General features: G+C 47.0%; 1 protein-coding gene across 4 annotated transcripts in view; it reads left to right on the top strand.

Moving 5' to 3' along the window:
* FRMD4B (FERM domain containing 4B) overlaps positions 1–20,136 on the top strand; it is a 117,885-nt gene that overhangs the window by 66,970 nt on the left and 30,779 nt on the right. For all 4 annotated transcript variants that reach the window (XM_075053603.1, XM_075053604.1, XM_075053602.1 and 1 more), the window contains exons 6-7: positions 6,189–6,245; positions 7,245–7,267. In XM_075053603.1, coding sequence (XP_074909704.1) covers positions 6,189–6,245; positions 7,245–7,267 — 80 coding nt within the window. The remainder of the gene's footprint in view (positions 1–6,188; positions 6,246–7,244; positions 7,268–20,136) is intronic.

Raw genomic sequence — 20,136 nt, forward strand, 5'->3', positions numbered from 1 at the left:
CGTTACCCCATGGGAGCTCACGTGGGGCTGCGCTGGTGGCTTGGGGAGGGACTTGGCCGTGGAGTGGGTATAGTCAAGTGACTCCACACACCACCGAGAGTGGTTGAGGTTGGTCCGAGGCTGCCTGCTGTAAAGATGGTGATGATGCCCCTGGGACCTGTTGAGGCTCTTGACAGGGGAGGTGTAGGTTGTGTCCCAGCTGGGCTGTCCCACTGCATATGAAGGTTTAGTTGGTTTGCGGCCGAAGTTTCATACCGCGCGTCTCTTGATGCAGTCACCTCCTCCTGGGTCTAACTACTGGCTTTAATTGCAATGGAGAGTTTTGCACCTTTGATCTCCTGGCCACAGGGTAAAGATGCTGTGACAGCTCAGCCTGTTCTGTTGTTGGGACGTGTTGGGTATCTCACCGTGGTGCTGGGGTAGGAAAGCGAAAGGCTCTGATTATACGTTAAGTCTAATGACACTTGCCATATACTTGGCTTGCAAACAGGGAAGTCTTTATGTCCTTGCCCCATTCTCTGCTTTTACTCTTATACCGATGCAAAAAAAGCAGCACTAAATGTGCTCCTGTTGCGCTGAACTGTGCAGACAAGTTTCAGAGTAGCTCCTGCTGTCCCTGGAGTTTGATCTAAGTGTTGGCTGAAGCACAAAACGAAAGCAAGGGAGATGGATGAGGGTGGTTGGCGGAGACAGCAAAATAAAGGGCGTAACAGAGAAACCTGAAGCTTTTGCTCACCGTGAGGCACTATCAGCTTTTTTTTTTGGCTGAGTTGGCCTAAGCTGCTGAGGTGGGAAGAGAGCCGTGGTGGCTGCTGTACGTGCGTTGAGCTGCGTTTGGTCTCGGGTCGTGCTCTCGTGTGGCTAGGAAGGGCTGTGGGGCTTAGTGGGTGAAATGAAAGATGTTACGGATCATCTAAATGCTGTGAAGCAGCTGTGAGGCCTCCTGAGCCATCCAGGCTGCACTCCCCTGTGGGGTAAGTGTGGCACAAGTGAGAATCTGAAGTGCCCTTTTGAAGTGGGTCAGAAGGACCAGCCTTTAATGTGCTCCTTTAAGGGCTCATATTCTGGATCTCCTGCTGGTTTAGTGCTTTACTTTCTCTCCCTAATGTGCTGGAGGTGGACCTTTGCTTTGCCGTGCTTTTTCTCAGCCCAGCATTTCTGTCTTTGGGAAACTGCTCCCAGTTGAGATGCTCAGCAAAGTTTGGAGCTTCTGATACAGAAGGGAATGGGATGAGGATGGGGAGTCCGGTACATGGCAGGGCGGCGTGAACAGCAGGTGACACCACCGGGATTGAGATGTAGGCGTGAACGCTGGTAACCGGGACAGGCGCTTTAAAGTTGGATGGTTATTCGTTTGCTGCTATTGTTTGCCTCCTTGGTGTAATTAGCCAGCGCAGCCACCCTGACAGAGCGAGTTGTTGCATTTGCCTGACCTAGTTCCACCTGCGCTGCTCGACTTATGTCGTGTAACAGGTTGTGGCCAACAACCCCTCCTCGCCGCAGCCTGTCCCAGGAGCTCAGGCTGCCTCACGTACCCTCCGCTCCCAAAGAAGCCTTTAATGCTGAAAAGCTGCTAAGCTTTCTGCGTTGCAGGGACCTGCCTTCGTATCCTCTGGCTGTCAGGACACATCGCGGGGATACTGGATCACTTGTGGGAAGTCGCAGCGGTGCTGGGGAAGGGCAGGGGCGCTGGCATCGCGTTCTTCGCTTGTGCTGCGTCCGCACCCAGCTAATTGCCTCCCTCGGTTTGAATGCCTTGTTATAGACATTTGGGTCCTTCCTTTCCCTCTAATTGCACCCTTCTTTCTCTCAGCTTTTTTTAATCACCTTTTGGTAATCACAGGTAATTATATTCAATATTGTGGCTGTCTTGAGGCTATTCAATCATAGTGTGTGTATATGGGGGCGTCATTGGTTAATATGAAATTTTAAAGGGCTTGGTCTGAGGGAATAGGTGTGTTGGTATCTCAATTCTCAAATCTTCAGTTGAAGTGTTTTTGTTGTCAGTCTTTAACCTCTGGAGGTTACACGTGGTTTGAAGAAACCATATTAGTTTGCATTTCTTGTTCTGGCCCTGAAGAGTTAAACGTGACAGTTCCTGGGTTGCTTATTTTTTTTAAGCTGTTTTAATCTGAGTTTACAGTCTAAAGATTTGCTTAGCACAGTTAATGCTCATCTGACTATCTTCATTCTTGATCTGTGTTTTCATCAGGATTTCAGACTTGTATCTCTGTGACAGTAAATTCTAGTGTTGTTGCTGTGTCTAATGAGGGTTCACTGCTCTATTCATAACTGAGCTTGTGACTTTTTTTTTAATCACATAAATGTGTGTCTGTGCAGCAAAAGATGTGAGCTCCCATCTGAATCGGGGGCTAAATTCTGCCCACGGGCGCTGAAGGCTAGTCTTTACTAGCTGCCGAGATAGTGACCTATTCCCGCTCTACAGTAATTGCTACCCGGTTTGGAGATCTGCTGCAACCTTTTATTATTCTGATGTTTGTCAGTATGACAAAAGTCTCCACCTGAATCCGCTGGACCAAATGTAGTGTTTACATAAGACAGTGGCCTTTTCAAGAGCTACACAAGGGGCTGAATCTGTCTCACTGGTTAAAATGATTGGTCCCTGTGCAAACTCTAATTGAATAATATCAGTTTCATCCCCTCCCTGGAGCTGCACCCGCTAGTCTGTTTAAATTTATTTACATCTAAAATGTAGAAGACTCAGATTCCATTATCTGAATTACATCCATCTACTTAACCTCGCGCTAGTGACCTTGTTTCCGCTTGGGATAAATCTTAGGAAAACCTTCCATCTTCATCTTCAACACGTGGCCGTGAGACCACTCGCTGCCGTGGCTCCCAGGGCCCCCACCTGCTCACTGATGTCTTTGCTTAAATTACCCTCGCCATTGCAGGCATTACAAATGAATTTTCTTACAGCCATTTACCCCATCTATTTTTTTAAATTTGACCTTGCTGTTAAAGCGATGCTAAAACAGAGACCCCCATTTGCCAGCCTTAGGGACAGAAAGATGGTTATAAAATCCAAATATTGCCTGGGTGGGAAGAGTCGCGGTCCTGCACTCCTGTCTGAGTGACATGTATCACTATATGGATTTGTGTCAAGCCAAGGGCTGGCCAAACTCCTTGACGGCCCAGGGCTGGATTACATTATAGCAATGGCCAACTGGGGAACCAGATGGCAAATAATGTTATATTATGATGGAAAATAATTCCAGGCTCAGAGGGAATTGTCCATGAGACTGTCACTTGTATAGCATTAGTCTGTTAGATAAAGGCTGAGCTGGGCTTTGGCATCCCTTGCTTCAAATCCTTGCTCTACTACTTAGCTACTGCATGATCTCAGGGCAGTCCCTTCGCCTCCCTGCATCTCTTTGCTTCTTTGAATTTTAGCCCCTTTAAAGGGTAAGGGTTCTCCTGACTGCTCTTTGGGGTTTTTTTTTTTTTGGTGCAGAGCCTCTCTGAGTGGCACCAGTCTCCTGCCACTGTTCCCGTCTGGTGATACGTGGGAATAGTTAGGGCTGGTTCACCCTGTTTTGAGGTTTGCCACAGCTGGAGAGCCACGGTGGCAGCCCTGCACCTCGGGTGTCCTGTTTATCCCTTTTGCTCTGGTCAAGACACCTTCAGTGTCTTGTTTGAGAGAGGTCAGGTTAGGGAGGACCTTTTTACTTGTTCGCTCCTCAATACAGCTTCTAAGCAAACACGTTCGAAACTGAGGACATGGGCACAGCAAACCCCTCCCTATGAAAGCAGAGACTGAAACTTCGTTACCTGAAGAAGGCAGTCCCCCTTCAGCCTGTTTGCTCTCCTAAAACCCTAAATGAAGTGGTTTGTGGGATCACTTTTAACTTTTGTGGCAATGCTGCAGCAGCCTAGTAAAGTGACCGGAGTTTCTTAACGCTCGTATTTAGGACTGAGTAAATAAACACAGAAGAGCAGCCTGATAATTACTATTGCTAATTAGTTAATGGTTGTGAGGTGCTTTGAAGATGAAAAGTGAAGAGGTGCTGGGTTATTAAGTCCCAAACACCCCTGTAACACCAGCAGCAGCCATTGCTATGGGTCAGCAGAGACTCACTGCTGCAGTTTTTCTTGGAGCCAGCAACAAAGAGAAGAGGACCTTTGATGTGAGAATTGCATTTGGATAGTTAAATCTCGATGAGTTTCTCGTATGCTTAAAAGGTGATGAGCCGCATGTAGCTGATTCTGCCTCGGGGCAGGGAGATGGTCTTCAGGAGGAGCTTTTAAGGTCCCTTCTGGCCCTGTTTTCCCTGATTTTGTGGTCCAGGGACAGCTTTGCTGAACTAGAGCCCGTCTTTCCTGCTGAGCGGAGGTTCCCTGCGATGGGATTTTTCTCACGTGTGGGTTTTCTGCCTGCCGGTGCAGCGGAGCGCAGTGCTGGGGTGACCTGATCTCTCATAATCCTTCCACTGCCACAGTTGGCCTCGGAGGCTGTTTGAGCAGATGCAATTTAAGCTCCAAAAAGGCAGCTCAGATGTGCATAACAAAGACTAACCTGATAGAGACCTGGAAGTAACAAAGTACCTTAAAATTGCACCCACGTGAAGAGTTTCTGGGCTTTTCTCTTAAGCATCAACATGAAAGAGATCTGAAGGAAGGATGAACTTGAAGCTTTTTTTTTTCTTCCTCCTAATTCACGATGTGCCCCTCCTCTCCTAATAAAATATGTCTGGGAATGCTTTGGAGGCTACTTCTGCATAGCTGTTGCCACACCTGTTGGGAAGGGGAAATTCCTCTTTGTCTGCCATTGGGGAGCAGCCTGGGGGAGTGCTGCTGCTGGAATGTTTTATTGACAAAGCAGGCAAAAAACCCCTTCCTTTCCATGAAAATTGAATTATTTGTTTGTTCACTTTTGAATTTAGCCTCTGTGGGCCAGATCTGCAGCTGTAGTAAATTAGCTCAGCTCCAGATGTGCCCTATATATTTTGAGATGTCATTTTCCTGTATCTGTATGTGATTTTGTAGATCTTGCTGCTACGCTGGTTTTGGCACTATTTCAGTTTTTGGTCTGCTTTGTCCCCTCATTCAGCCAGCACATCCTGAGGACGGAGGGTGTGCTGGGATCTTAGTGGCAGGAGATGGGCATCATGTCCACTACCTTCACTTGCAGAAGATCAATAAGGAAAAAAAAAAAATCTGTATTCATGGGCTGGTTCATGGGCTCAGTTTTGTCCTTTATAGGCAGTTTGCAGGATGCGGTAGGCGCAAGGGCTGACTTTGACAACACAAGAGTCCAACTCTAAATGCATCTCCTTTACTCTTCCAGTGTTAACTGCTGGTCCCACTATAGAACCAACCCCAAGGTTTTTACTGTACGAAACTAACTTTGAAAGATTGCGAGCAAGAAAAAAGGATCCTTATGTGGTTTTGATGTTTTGGCATTTATCAGCTGTGTGCCCTTGAAGTCACCGAGTGCATAGGGCTGTCAGGATAGGACTGGTGTGGGAGTGGGGTTAAGCCACGGGACATTTCCAGCATGGGGGTCCATGCCGTTTTCCTGACCGCTGCACTACACCTCCTGTGTGCTTGCAAGAGCTGAAGGCTGTAAGATCCAGACTGCGTGGGGTAAAGGAAGCGTAGTTATGCTCTCCTTGTGATTAGCATCGCTTATCTAGCATCAGGGGTGCGCGTACCACCATTACAACAAAGAACTGGGTGCCCCGAAGAGCTGCTGTGCTTCAAACCGTAAAAATACCTCTTGTTCAACCTTGTCTCCCTGCTTCACGGCCAGTTGCCCACGCCGTTTCTTGCAGGGCGCAGGATCAGGTCCTTGCCCCGCCGTGCCCCCCTTCAGCTGCAGTAACGCGAAGCAGCTCCCCCAATAAAACGCAATTAAGGGCCGATTTGCCAAGAAAACACGCGAGGGCGAGAGAAGGCTTCGGGGGGAGGAGGAGGAGGAGGAGGAGGAAGGGCTGCTGCTGCCGTGTAGACGCTCACAAAAAGGGGGTGGCGGGGAGGGGACTCCGGCCCCGGGGCGGATCTCGCCTTCCCGGGCAGGTCCCCGGACCGCCCCGCGGGGTGCGGAGCGGTGCGGAGCGGTGCGGAGCGGTGCGGAGCGGTGCGGAGCGGTGCGGAGCGGTGCGGAGCGGTGCGGAGCGGTGCGGGGAGCGGGCGGTTCACGGTCTGGTTTTTTTTTCCCGGTACAGGGGCAGATTGAAGTGGAAAGCGAGACCGTCTTCAAGTTGGCAGCCCTGATTTTGCAGGTAAGCGCCTCTTCCTCCTGCTTTGGGGTCGGTTTTTGGATACCGGGGGCTTGGACTCGATTTAGTTCCGCTGTTTTTCTGGGTTCCCCCCCTTTATAAAGATAAGACCGTGCAGCGTTGTTTTATAGTCTCTGCAGCTGGGGGGGGGGGGGGGGGGGGAGAGAAAAGCTAAAAAACTTGGGGGTTGTTTTTCTCATAGGCAAGTGAAATAAATATTTATTTGAGGAATTTTAAATTGAAAGACGGAAGAGGAAAAGCTCATCAAGGGAAGTCATTTATTCAGGCAGGTTTCTATCCACTTTATCACTTATTCTAATTTTAATATGTTCTGGAGACCTGGGAAGAAAAGAGTATCGGACTGTGGCTAAACTTGCTATATCATACCTGCGAATCTTTCAGAGCACACGTTTTTGATACCTCTGTCACATCGAAATATGTTATGTCACTTTTTCCTCTCCTTAATCAAGTTTTGTTGTACTCAGACTTAAATTCTGGTTGTTTACAACTTTCTATGAAACAAAATACTACCTTTAAAATGTTGGGGGTTTTCCCCACTGTACTTGCAGCGACAAAATGCTACAGCAAAGCTGCAGTGGCTTGATCTGCCTGAACTGTTGTTTTCATCTCGAGTGAGCACAATTCCTCTCAACTGCTGACCTGCCTGTAAAGCCGACCTTTAGCTGGATGTGGCCAGCTGGAGAGAGAATTGTATTTCACTTTTTGTGCAGTGAAAGTGATATTTGATTTGCAATATGAAATTAATCTCCATTTTGGAAGCGGTTTTATTTACGGTGTAGGTGGATAATCTATAGCTGGAACCATAAAGGGCCAGGTTCTGTTCTTGAATACGTGCAGGCAGCCTCTGTGCTTTGCATCGAGTGTAACTGGGGTCAGGATTTGGCCACAGAGCTGTGGGAGTGGGGAAGTGAACAATGCTGGGAAAATCGAGGACTCTTGAAGAGATCATGTTTTAATTCTGTCACTGTTTTTCAATTGTAGGAAGCTAAAGGGGACTATTCCAGGTAATAACATTTTCCTTTCTAATACTAGTGTGCTTGATGGATGTGTTTTTCTGTGTTGGCATTGTATTGCAAACAATCAAAAATGGGGGTAAAGTCCAGCCGGGAGCAGTGGCTGAAGAAAGTGAAATGCGCTGCTGGGCTGGTTAAAATCTGAGTTGGCAGGGTGAGTAATGCCTTTTGTGAGCAGGCTCTGAGTCAAAACAGTTTTTTCAGGCCGTCCTGCTTCGCTCCCTTCCCCAAACGTGGGTGCCCAAGTGGGACGGGGAGAAAGCTCCCACTCTTCCCTACCAGAAATTTTCGCCTGTGCTTTGTACTGCGGCTTGGGTTGCATCTGGGCGACCTTGCCTGCAACCCTGCCCGTACCGCGGCAGCACGTGCAGGGAGACGCGGAGCCCGTCAGCTGCCCGTGCCGGAGATCAATGAGCCGCTTTCTTCTGCAGCTGCCCCGCGGGGGCCTCCCCCTCCTCGCACTTGACCCGACAGTTGTGTTGTAGCTGGTGTGCGAGCCGGTTGCTGGGCTTTGGACGGCTAAAGCTGCATCGTCAAGTTGGGCTTGCCCTCGGAGATCGCTTTTTACCATACGCTGGTTGTGATAACTGGCCGTGGGGGGGAGGTGGGGTTGCGCTCGGACCTGTTAGAACCAAGGGAAAAGACCTTCAATTAGAAACAGCTCGCTAAGCAAATAGAAATTCAGAAGGTTGGCTTTGGTCATGTTAATATTTTACTACTCGCTGAGTTTCCCTGTAGGAAGAGAGGTGTTTTTACACTTTAGCTACAGCAGTTTTCAAGATCCATGCTTTGAAAATGCTCAGTAAAGAGCCATCTACTTAAACGCGGGGAGCAAATCACATCTGACTGCCAAAGTGACGTACTCTGCTTTTCCTTCAGCGCGCAGTTGTCACGTAAGTGCCAGTGCTGCTGCCCAAGACCCCTTCTTCTCCGAGTGCCATCCCCTCCTCTGCTGAAGGACACGCTCTGTGAAGTCTATCACATCCTCCTCCTTCTCCTCCTCCTTTTTGTTGGCGTGCTCTCACGCCTGCAAGGAGGAAAAGATGTCCTTGTGACTAAGTTCAACTGGATGGGCTGGCTGTACAGACAATTTCTGTTCTTATTCACGCTGCAGGCCTGCTTTGTGACCCACAGTATATTGCTCATAGCTGTAGTGTGCTGCGTTTTTCTCTAGAAAGACCACTTATCTTGCCTGATCTCACAGGGACACCCTAAGCTTAACTCAGTTTAGGCACAGATAACCAGAGAACTGCCCTTCACTTGACCAGTAAAATGTTAAACTGTAGCAACTGGTGGCACATGTTCTCAATTCTGGCAAAAAGGGGTTAAGGTTAAAAACTAGCTTTGTGGTGAAAACCCGCCTTATGTGGTTTAAACTTAACACTGACTCCTTATCATTTGCCATAAATAGGTTTGTAAGTATTGCTTCACATGCCCAAGAACTGAGTCTGTGGTTATTTTCCATGCCTCTGCGGGCACGTTGCAAGGAGTGGATTGCCCGTGGTTACCTTCAGAAGTATTTAAGGAAAATTGGAGGGAAGAATACTCTGCTACAAGAGGGATTTCCAAGTGCAGCTCTTCCCCTAACAGTTGCAATGAAAATAGCTGCAGCAATTGTTTCCTCTGTTAAACAAAACATACGTTATGCCTCCATAGCAAATGAGCGTGACCAGCTGTCGCAGGCACAGTGAGCGCAACAGAAGTGAAGGAATTTCATTTTACATATCACAAGTGGTCGTTTGGACCACCGCTGATAAAGCACTAGCTTAATTACTGGCGTATCTTAACAGATACCGCGGGACTGGTCTCCCCTGCCAAACTCGCCCGTGACACACAGAATACGTCCTTGCTCTGGTGCTGCTTGTGCAGTGCGGTTGCCTCTGCGGTGTCTTGGGTTTGGTGTGTTCAATGTTCGCTGTAGTTTGGCAATTCCACTTTGAATCACTTTCTGGAATGTGGCTCTTGCACCATTTCTGCTTGCGTGAGAACACACGGGTTAATTTTTTTTATATAGGATTAGTGCTGCATGAACTCCCGGTAAATACAGGAATTGCCTGAAGTCCTAGAGATTAGCTTTCTGGAAGTGAAAAAATGGGCCAGTCCAGGCAATGCTGGTGATCTCTGCTTGGCTGATTTTTCACTCATCCTGTAGGAAGCTGCTCCATGGGGACACGTCCTGCGGTGGGGTCGCTGCGCGGTATTCCCGCTGACTTCAGCTGGGAACAGGCAGATCAGTACCAGGGTCTGAATGCTTCAAAATCCTGTGGCTCTGCAGTAACCCCTTTCCCAATCCACTGCTCAAATTCTCAGATAACGTCTTGATGGCACAGAGCAGCAATCTCCCAAGAAACACCCTCCCTTACCCCGTGCTGAGTGGGTGAGCACATTCTTTTGAAATCTGTTTATTTTCAGTGAGCAAACCTGATGTGTGGGCGCTTGGAGAAAGTAAAAACTTTTGATTTTTTTCCCCCACAAAGGTCACTCCGGAGGCACTTTGCAGGCTGGTAGTACTGACAGCGTGAAAGTATCAGGGTCTTTGGGGTTTGGACCCTGAGGTCCTGTGCTGGGCTGTTAGGACAAGGGTATGCTCCTTATCGTTCAGAGGGAGGCTTTATGTAAGATAAACTACCCAAGTCCCGGTTTGAGAGGACCCTGGCTTTTAAAACATCTTGATAAAACTTAAGTACATGCTTCAGAATTGCACCCGCAGCACGTCCATTGCGTATGTCCCTGTTTTGGACAGCTCTGGTTTCTCAAAGGCAGTCTAAAATGACTGCGGCCCGCACGAGGAATGATTAACGAAGATGACAGCGGACCACGATCGGCGTAGCTCACCGCACACCCAGTTCCTTTTCCTGTTTATCGAACTGGTGATCCCAGCCAAGATAATTACCCCCTGTATGTGATGAAGAGCACGCTGCAGGGATGCTCGGTGAGCCCTTCCTCTCCCCGGTACACGGGACGGTGTCGGGGCTGCCATGGGCAGAGCGGTTCCTCCCGAGAGTCTTGCAGCTCTGATATTCCCAGCAGTTCTGGAATTCTGCAAGTCCATGGCTCTCTGCCCTCCCGTGCAACGACCGGGCACGTTTTCCTCAAGAGGAGGGGTGTAACGCTTTGCTCATGTTTGCTTTTCACGACTCATCTATGACTTCCAGTTGACTGCTTCTCTGTTTAAACTGAATTCCCATCAGTTTTTCTCCAGCTTCTGTAATAAGAACCTCAAGCAAAGTATTAGTCATTAGTAGTAGTTTTGAAACTCTCCTTTAGTTAATTGTACTCATCCACTCTTAGATTTGCAAATGCAAGAACAAAAAGAGCGGCATCCCTGGCTTTACAAAATCTAGTTTTTTAAGCTCTATACAAGGGTTTAAAATAGAAAGTTTAATTCAAGTTGCAGGTTCTGGCATGGTTCAATTTTGGGGAAAAAAAGTCCAAATTATATTTATTTTAAGGATTTCATTTAAATTTTAAAAAGACCTAATGAATTGACAGGCAAGCAAAATAATAGATCAGTCTGGTAATTATTCATCGTGAAAATATGTAACATATAAAGTCTTGCCTCCTATTGCCTCCTTGGGAAATAAATGATTTAGCTGTTTTTAGTTTACAGACTAAGCATCTTCCCTCAAATGCTATGCAATAGCATATAGTATTATTTTTCTTTGTTGCTTGATAAAAGAGACAGTTTATAACTGAGGTGTCCTAAATGCTGTCCTTCTGGCATTAGAAAAACATTTATTAAAATCAGATTAGCTATGGGGACTATATAAGGAGAGTAACTTTAAAAAAAAAGTTTATTTTCTGACTGATAATCTTGGATCATATTTTCCTCAGTAACATTTCCAGTACTGAAACCCAGCCATGCTCCCTGAAATTTAATTAAATTGCTGGAGGAGGGCTTCCATTTTCTTTAAATAGCTGACGCATTCGATTTTGGTTCTGGCCTGTGGGCTGCAAAGATAACTCCCGACTGGTATAACATAACACAGACAAAATAATGAATTCCTGATAGCTGACATGTGCGAGGCACAGGGGTTTATCATTACATGGGTGATAAACACAGTTTGTAAAAGGAAAAGGGTTGTGTGAAAGATACCTCTCAAGCTGCGGCTATGGAGTAATTGGTTCAGAAACTCCTGAATTTAAAAACTTTACTGAGGAAAAAATGAAGTGCTTTGTCTAGGTGCAGAAAACTGGTATTAACAATTTGCTCCTAATTAGGAGTGAGTTATCAGTCTTAGATTTTTAGGTAGCGTTTGCTTGGGAAGATGACTATTTTGGCAAACAAATTGGAAAATCTCTTGGTGGAAAAGAATGTGGAAATGATAATGTGGGCAGTGCTAGAAAATAGCTGCTTGGAAGAAGTTAATAATTGTCTGATAGCAAAGCACCTGTTCACTGTACTGCTTCCCCCAGGACTTAAGGTAGCTTCAGAAACAGGACACACCTGAGGTTTGTTGGTTTTTTTTGGAGGCTGCTTGTCCAGCCTGTTTTTGGAAATCTCACCAGGTTCATATGACCAAAACTCCAGGTGTGGCCATGGCCAGGGCTGGCATCAGAGCAGAAACATAACTTTGGACTCAATCTCCCAGTTGTTGCTACTCAGCTCTCTGGTTTGCATCCTGGAGAGGTCTCAGAGGACTCAAGGTGGATCCATGTGGCGTGAATGGAACCCACCTCATGGGTGCCAGCCACTAATGGGTGCTCAGGCTGTGGGGCTGGGCTAGAGTTGGCCTAAAGAAAGCCCTGAAATGGGTGCAGCGTGGGGGTCAGGTCCCCAGCACAAACCCTTTTGCTCCACAGACCTGCTCCTCTTAGGCTGCCCTGTTGGAGGAGGAGACCTGTTGTGAACCGTTGACTGGAAGCTCTTGTCCAGGACCATTGGGATGGGTTACAAGGGGACATCAGCGCTGGTCTCACGTGGAAGCCAAAGACTCCAGAGGCAGTCTGGGTGCCTCTTTCGGCCCCTGAGGGTTTTCTTCCACGTGTGGGTGACACAAAAGAGCTGGTGGGTCACCATAGGATTCACTCTCAGGGCATCCATCTGGTGCCTGTCATAGGCAGCACTGGGGTTTAGTTTTGATTTTCTTTTCCATGCAAGTGCACTTTTAAAATGCCCATGCACTGATATTTACAGAGGCTTTCTCTAGCGTGACCCACTGCTCCCTGTGGGCTGGGTCTGCCTCGCCGTAAATCAGTGCTCAGCACTGGCGCGGTGGTTGTGCTCCTTGTGCTCCACAGCTGCTTGTTTGCCAAGTGAGTCATTGTGTATTTTGCCTTTCAGCTGCGACTCTGCACACTTTTTCTTTAAATACCTTGTTAGGCACTTGCTCCTGAACCATTAACTCTGTCTCTGTCAAACCCATCTGTGTGCTTTCCTGAGCTCGCTCTTTTGCAATAAAGAACTAATTTGAAACAAGATGAGCAAAGATTTATTAACTTAGGGCCTGCTTGCTGAGGGTGTTGATTACTTACTTCACTTTATTTGGGAACATCTAATGAATCAAGGTAGTAAATGAATAAGTTTAGGGAAAGTCACGTTTGATATATATTTCATACAAAGATAATGATTCCCCTACTTGACAGGTATCAGATACCCACTTTCCCGAAGAGCTCTCTGCTTAATTGAATTTTATACCCTCTTCAAAGCAAGCTGGTTGAAAACTGCAGTAATTTTTCTCTAGCAGTGTGCAAGTCTCGTTTTTCTTGATGAGTCACTGCAGTTCATTTTTGGGGTTATACACCCCAGTGTACCGTGAGGAAGGGGTAGCCGAGGGAAGGCAGCAGGCAGAGGAGAGCTGTGCAGGGAGCTGCTGAACTCCATCTCCCTGAGCACTTCGCCAGTAGTTCTGAGATGAAAATGTTGTTCTGTCCTGGTGGTTTATTTTTCAATAAAAAGTGGAAATTCACTGTGTAAACCAGGTGCAATTACAAAAAAATATGTAGTTAAGACCCTAATTTTTGGCTAGACTTTTAACAGCAAGGGTTTTTTTTTTTCTGCTGGTGCTTCATGTAGATTCAGGGCAGACCAAAGCATGCATAGTCTCTGCAATGATGTCATTTTAATGGTTTGGGTTTTTTTACGATTTCCTATTTTAAAGCAGTTCTGTAAGGGCTCTCAAGGAATTGATATAGTATACTTATTATGCAGCAGATGAATTGGGCTGAATTAGGTGGAAGCACTGTGGGTGAAATGAGCAAAAAGGATTAGATGGAGAGAAAAAAAAGGATGTTTTCAGTAATTTAATAATCTGATCTAATGGGATTTACTACTTGCTTATGGCAGTGTAACTTTTAATGTTTACACATAATTATGGCAGTTTTGTAAGGAACACACATTTTTAGATTTCATATGCATGGTGTTCATACAGTTTCCTGAGGGGCAGCAAAGGGGTGGTTGTGTTTTGTCCTCTTTAATTGTCCCTCCACAGTCCTTTCTTTGCTTTGCTTTGCTTTTCATTTAAGGCACTTTTAACTCAGAGAGGCAGTGCTATAGTGGGTACAACCCAGCCACCAAGGGAGGGCTTTTGCCTGTGCTCTGCATCCAAAGCAGATGAGAGACAAGGCAAGCGTGGTGCTAGAAAATTCATCATCTCCCAAGTTGTTTCCCATGCAGAGGACAAGTCGGAGGCATGTTGCTGTCATAGCTGTTAGGCTTGGAGTAGCATCGTGGCATCCACAGCCTTAGGTAAAAGATGCTCTCCTCTTTGTTCCTAGAAATTCCCTCAAGTACAGGTTAAGCATTAAAACACATCGCCTTTTCCTGTCGTAAAATTAAATTTCATGGCTTTTGCATTATAATGTATTCACCTCCCGTCTGCTGAGTATATGGAAAACTTTGTCAGGTCTACAGAGAGTTTCTCCAGCCTTGCACCATCAGCTGCAAGCGGGAGTTTGGGCTCCGGTCTGACTCCGAACAACATCCTCGCTTTAAAAAAAGGAAAAATAAATCTTTTTTGCTTTTCCTTCCCGTGGTGGTTGGGATCTATCATGTAGGGTGTATTTTGTTCTTTGAGGAAATGTTACGACAGCTTTTCAGCCTCAGCTTTTTTGCTTTTGTAGATTTGTCAGGTCTTTATCGTTATTTGGATACTTTATTTTTCTTGTGGTTCCATGTATCTCTGTATCAGCACGCAGGACTGTGATAACAAGCTTTAAACTTTGCTGCTCTACTCAGACATGCTAAAACCCCACAACTAATATGGCTAAGCTGACTTTTGTGTGAACAGGAAGAAAGCGTGAATGTTAGAAATAACAGTCTGTTGTTGCGAGGAAGGGTTTGGGATCCTTCAAACGTTGTATCAACTGTGAATAGTCATCTTTTGCTCCGCAGTAAATCCCCAGGTAAAGCAGAGCTGTTCTGCTTCCCATCTGGTCTGATAGAGGAGCACTGTAATGCATGCTGTCGGTATGGCTGAGCAGCTCTGTAAACATGGATATACTGCACCAGATCCGTGGGACCGTGAGCCGTCACCAGCGGTAGGTGTGGTGTTCAAGGACCGAAGGGTTTTATCTTCAGAATATTCATATTTCACATCAAGAGCTGTAAAAGAAGACCTGAGAATTTAGGGCGGGTTCAGGTCACAGATTTTCTCTAGCCATGCAGAACTGCTTCCTCGGCACCCCGTTCCTCGTCTGCAAAGTGGAAAGACAAACGGTGCCTCATCTGCCAAGGTGGCTCTGGGAGAAGCTCACGTTCTCGTTTGTCTGGTCCCCATGTCCTCAGAGAGGTGCGTGCATATATCTGATATGAGAAATGTTGCTTTTCCCTTGGTGCTCTTGGTCCATCTTCCAAAAGCCAAGGAGTAGGGTCCCCAAACACCCGTGAGATCGGTAGGCACACCTGCCGCTCATTCTGAAAGTCAGGCAGGGCTTGGGAAGCGGAGAAATTAGCCTAAAGGAGCAGGGCTGGAGCTGGAGGTCAGAGCCAGGGGTCCAAGGCTGTGGTCCAGGCTGTGCTAAGCGTGGGGAAGGGTTGCCCAGCCCTGGCCACGCTTTGTGTTTGGTGCGAGTCCCTCTCGAGCCATGAAACTAAAGCTGGTGTTGCGGCACAGCGTGGGAATCCACAGCACGGCCGCAGCGTAGATGTACAGCAAGCCTGGTGTTGAAAAAGCCATCTGCGCTGCTTATCGTGTTCCTTTTCATGTACAGGGTTTGGAAGGCTCTTACAAATGCTCCTTCAAATACCTTTCTGAGCAGGTGGTTCCTATCTGGTATTGAAGTGGTAGACTTTGCAGCCCTGCCCCAGGCAAAGCTCCCCCCTGGCTGGGGGGGTTACAGTTCGGCTCTGGCTGTCCTGTGCCAATGGGAGCCCCTTGTTCATGGCCTTTCCAGATCTTGGTCTTCCTTCAATAGAAGAATAACTTTCTTGAGCGTGCCAGCAGACCATAAACTGAAAGGTTGGGAAATGATGGGAAACGTCTGGCACTTGTCACAAAAGAGGATTTGTCAGAAAGCACATTACAAAATCCTGCTGCCAAGATCCTGCTGCTCTGACATACTTGAAAGCTGCTAAATCCATCGGCTCTCCCCATCCCTTCCCTGCTCTGTTTTCCTTCCTCCCCTTTTTTCTCTTGCACTTTTAACCCTGCTTTATTTTTTTTTCCCCTCCGTTGCCTTGCTGCTTCCTCCTCACACCTGTTTCTTGTGGTACCTTGAAAGGCAGACCAACCTCCATGGGAGCCTGAGGTTGCCATGCTCTGCCCTTGCATTTATTTTAAAATAAAACAAAAGCCTACAGAAAAGGCACCTGTTGCTGAAGCAATCCAGCTGCAGTGTGATGGTCCGTGTTGCCAGCTCTCATCTGTGAATGTATGGAATAGTGGGAGCACCTTGGTGATGCCACCCTAAGTCTGGTCACTTTAGAAAGTCACTTTAGAACCAGGCTGGGGCATGGGCAGCAACACGGTATGTTATAGCATTGCTTGTAATCGCGTAGCAAAGGAATTCAGTGGTTATTCTCAAGAAATTGGACCGTTACTAACATTATCTGAGTAACCTGACCAGCCCTCTGAAAACTTAAATTGTCAAGCTTTCAAGTATCTAGTTTAATTGTGTGCTGTTTCTATGTATTTATTTTGCTAGCTCTAGAGACCTTGAACAGAGTAAGAAGAAGAATCCTAATGGAAAGTTTTTGAAGTGTCTTTATGATGCAGGGTAATTTTTGTATTGTCCTTTAGCTGTGAAGCTCCATGTTTCCTTGTATCTCATGTGTCCTTCTCAGAAATGTCTGCTGATTTTTAGGTGTCCATGCGATAACTTTCAGGTTAACTTGAGAGGTTGCTTGACATTTTCTAGAAACAAGGCCACTCTAAATTCTACCTGCAGTGTGCCTAAAATTCATTTCAAGAATTAACCGAATATAAAATAGCGACAGTCAGAAAGACCCAGGAGTTTACTTACTCTAATGATCACGTAGCAACACAGGAGTAGGTATTTACGTGAGGTCAAGAGGCTTTGAGAATAGAGGAAAATCAATATATGATGTACTTTCCCCAGTGATAAATTCCTACCTTATAAAGTGTTATCAACATGGTTCAGCAGAGGCAGACACACCTGCCATCACTTTAGTCCATTAAAAGTTGTCTGAAGTCCTATCCTTATCAAGTTGTTAATATTTACAAAGGTGATGTGGGCTGATAAGCTTTTATGTTGTAGTCCAATGTGTTGCTTTTGCTGCTCTGGGTGTGTCTATTGCTCTTCACGTTTTATGCTAATCTCATTAACCACATCTTATTACATCTAAGCTCTTACCTGCATTAGCAACAGGCATAAGCAGTTTTTGGCAGTGGGCGCAGGGAAAAGCCTGGGTAGCCATTGACAAATGGTCCTAATTAGCACAGTTCTGTAAATCTTTGCCTAGCAGGGAGTGTTTTATCACTCAATTACAAGCTGTGAAGATGCATTTTCTGGGAGCATAAATATGTAAGTCTTTTTTAATTTTCAATAATGTGCTTTAGGCAGAGCATGCCATGATAGTCTGGCTTGGTTCCTTCCCAGATTTCTGGTGGGGTTTTAGCAAGATGCCTAAAATTGCACTGTAACGTCAGCGGGTTGTAGGAGGCGTGTGGGATCGGTCCTGGTTTGCTGCTAGAGATAGTAGTTTGAACGTGGGAACTCCTATTCATAGTATGGTACGTGGTTAAATATTGCTGTTGGTTATTTTAGAGACAAGCTGCCCCTCCATCTCCATGGAGGTGGCACCGACGAGCAGGGTGTGTTGCTGGGACAGCATCTTGCCCGACGTTTGTTTGTGTTGGGACAGAAAATTAAATATGTACAGTACCAAGCATGCAAACTGAGGTTCGGCATGAGGAGGGTCTGATGTAGATTTCCATTTACATTGCCCAGATCTTTCAAGTTCTGCTCGATATCTGCCAGAGAGAAAACTTCCATTTAGAGGGTGGGATAGGAAGGAAAGGGTCTGTCTGCTGGTTTTCTTTAATTCTTCTCCATAGTGGAAAAATACTCGAGATGAGAGTTTCCTATATTTTCCTCCTGGGGAATAAACAAACCTTTTGCCAAAAAAACGTTCGGTCCCGTTGACTGGGCGGTTTAAGTTTATATAGTGAAATTATGCCAAGAACTATCAATCGAGAAGCCCCCTCCGTAGCAGAGGTCAGATGAAATGGAAGCGGACCTCCCTGTCCTGACAGCCGAGTCCTCCTCCTGCCCCGATGAGAACCGCCCGTGGACGCGCCAGATACGACGCTGGTGTGTTTGGCTGGTAGATAGCGTAGACGGTTGAACATCTGGAGCCGGGGCTGTCTACCCTGTGATTTCTGTATCGCCTTGTGATCGTTGTGAAACCAAACAGGAACAGGTAATAATTCAAACCGTCGCTCCTGCTATCTGGAGTTGTCACCTCTGGGGAACGGCTGGATGTCGGCGGGCTTGGGAAAGTGATCCTGAAGGTCAAGGGGAGATGTGCTTGGGCTCCTCGGTGCAGATGAAGTGATAATGAACTCTGTGGAAGGAGGGGGAGGATCATCGGAGGCTTTTATTATCCCTGAAGCCGTGAATCATCCCAAATGCTAATCCTCAGGCACGCAGTCAGCAGATCTGGGCTGCAGCGTGCCAGCCTGCGCTGTCTGAAGGCATCCAGCCTGCCAGGAGCTGTGCTCTCTTTCTCCCAGGTCTTTTACGTTTTTCTAGGATTGTTTTGTGCTTTATCTTACAATTCTGCAGGAGAAAATAAAACCCTCCTGTGGCTTCTCAGAGACTTTCAGGCCTTTTAAGTCCATTTTGGCAGACTGGCTCCAGCTGCAGCTGGACGGCATGGTGTGTCCGAACTTCGGGGTGTGAGGTTGGGTCCCTTCAGGAAGGGAAGTCCCAAGGGCCAACTTTGCCTCATACAAGTGTATTCTCCGCTATTGTGAGAAGTTGGATGGGTTTGTAGGTTGGCAGAAGAACAGAGAAGGTCTAGCTCTGCTGTAAGTCGTCACAGCTCTGCGGACTCTGCCTTGCTAACGAACTGCGGTTCTGGGTCAGCGCTGGAGGGACGTGCCCCTCGTCACGGCCCAGACATGATTGCAGCCCTTTGGTCACTACATGTCCCAGCTCAAAGCCCACAAACCGTGTTGGGGAGGTGGGTGTGCTGGCTGCCTGGCGCTCGGTTTAAATTCCGTGGTAGACATTTCCATGTTGATGAGCTGCTACTCATCACTCGAGCTTAACTAGCGCCCTCGTTTCGGCATTTGATGAGGGTAAAGCAAGCTGCTGCTCAACCAAGTCCAGAGGCAAGGGGTCCAAAAACCAAACGGGAAGGGGAGTAGCCTGGCTGGAGGCCATGAATTATGCAGGAGGTGGCTTTTCAGAGCACGGTAGGACGCAGCTGCCAGGATTCGTGGCATTTCCACAGAATCTGAGTGACGGGGAGGCTAGTGGCCCCGTAATGGTTGGTGAAGAGGAGCTTGGGACCTCTCCACCCGGCTGCGGTGGTGACACCTGGGGAGTCCCCTGTCCCCCCCTGCCCGGCTGCCTCCCCTGGAGCTCAGCTCTGGTCTCCCGGCATCAGCCTCCTTAGTGCTCAGCCCTCCCTTGGGCGTTTGTTGTTTGCCTGCAACGAGGTTTCTAAACAGGGTTTAGAGACCAGCCATTAAACCTCTGATTATGAATATCGGAGGTTGAGAATCTATATTTAGAGGAACAGCCCTTTTGGGAAAAATGAGCTATTTTGTTATTGCTTCCTTCCAAAACCTCTCCTGCTTTGCTGTATTTCCCTGTCAACCCTGACTGCTACAGCAGTCATTGCAGTTGAGAGTCAGGCTTAAAAATAGGAGGAAATTTTTATTTTAATAATCAATTATCCTGTGAGTCTATGGTTGAAGTTGGAAGGGACCTCTGGCCAAACCTCCTGCTCCAAGAGCAGTCAGCTGTGAGATCAGGCCAGGTTGCTCAGGGCTTGGTTTTTTGGTTTGGGATTTTATTTTTTTTTATTTTTTTTTTTTTTGCTCTGGTTTCTGAGGCCTCGGGAGGGTGTGCTCTGTCTGCATTTTCGTATATCCCTACAAACCCCTGGTAATCTACCTTCTCACTGCAAGCTGAGATGTCCTACAGCCTTTTGATCCCATCAAAATGGGCTTTTAAAGGGTGAATAAAACCCCCTCAGCTTTTGTAAGCATTGGCCGTATTTGAGCATTGAGAGGAGAGATCCTGATTTTCTACCCAGCTGTCCCCGTTTGGGGCACTTGGGTGCTGGCCAGTTTGCAAAGAAAAGTGCATATTCCTGGCAGAAGAGTGCCGGCCTGGGAAAGCTCGGCAGCAACAGCTCCTCGGCGCTAATTGACCCCTTTCTTGGCAACTTCATCAAAGACGTTGAAGAATAAATAGGCTGTTGATTGAACTGTTTCCTCGTCCCC

Source organism: Buteo buteo, chromosome 21 (genome assembly GCF_964188355.1).
Source record: "Buteo buteo chromosome 21, bButBut1.hap1.1, whole genome shotgun sequence".
Classification (NCBI taxonomy): Eukaryota; Metazoa; Chordata; class Aves; order Accipitriformes; family Accipitridae; genus Buteo; species Buteo buteo.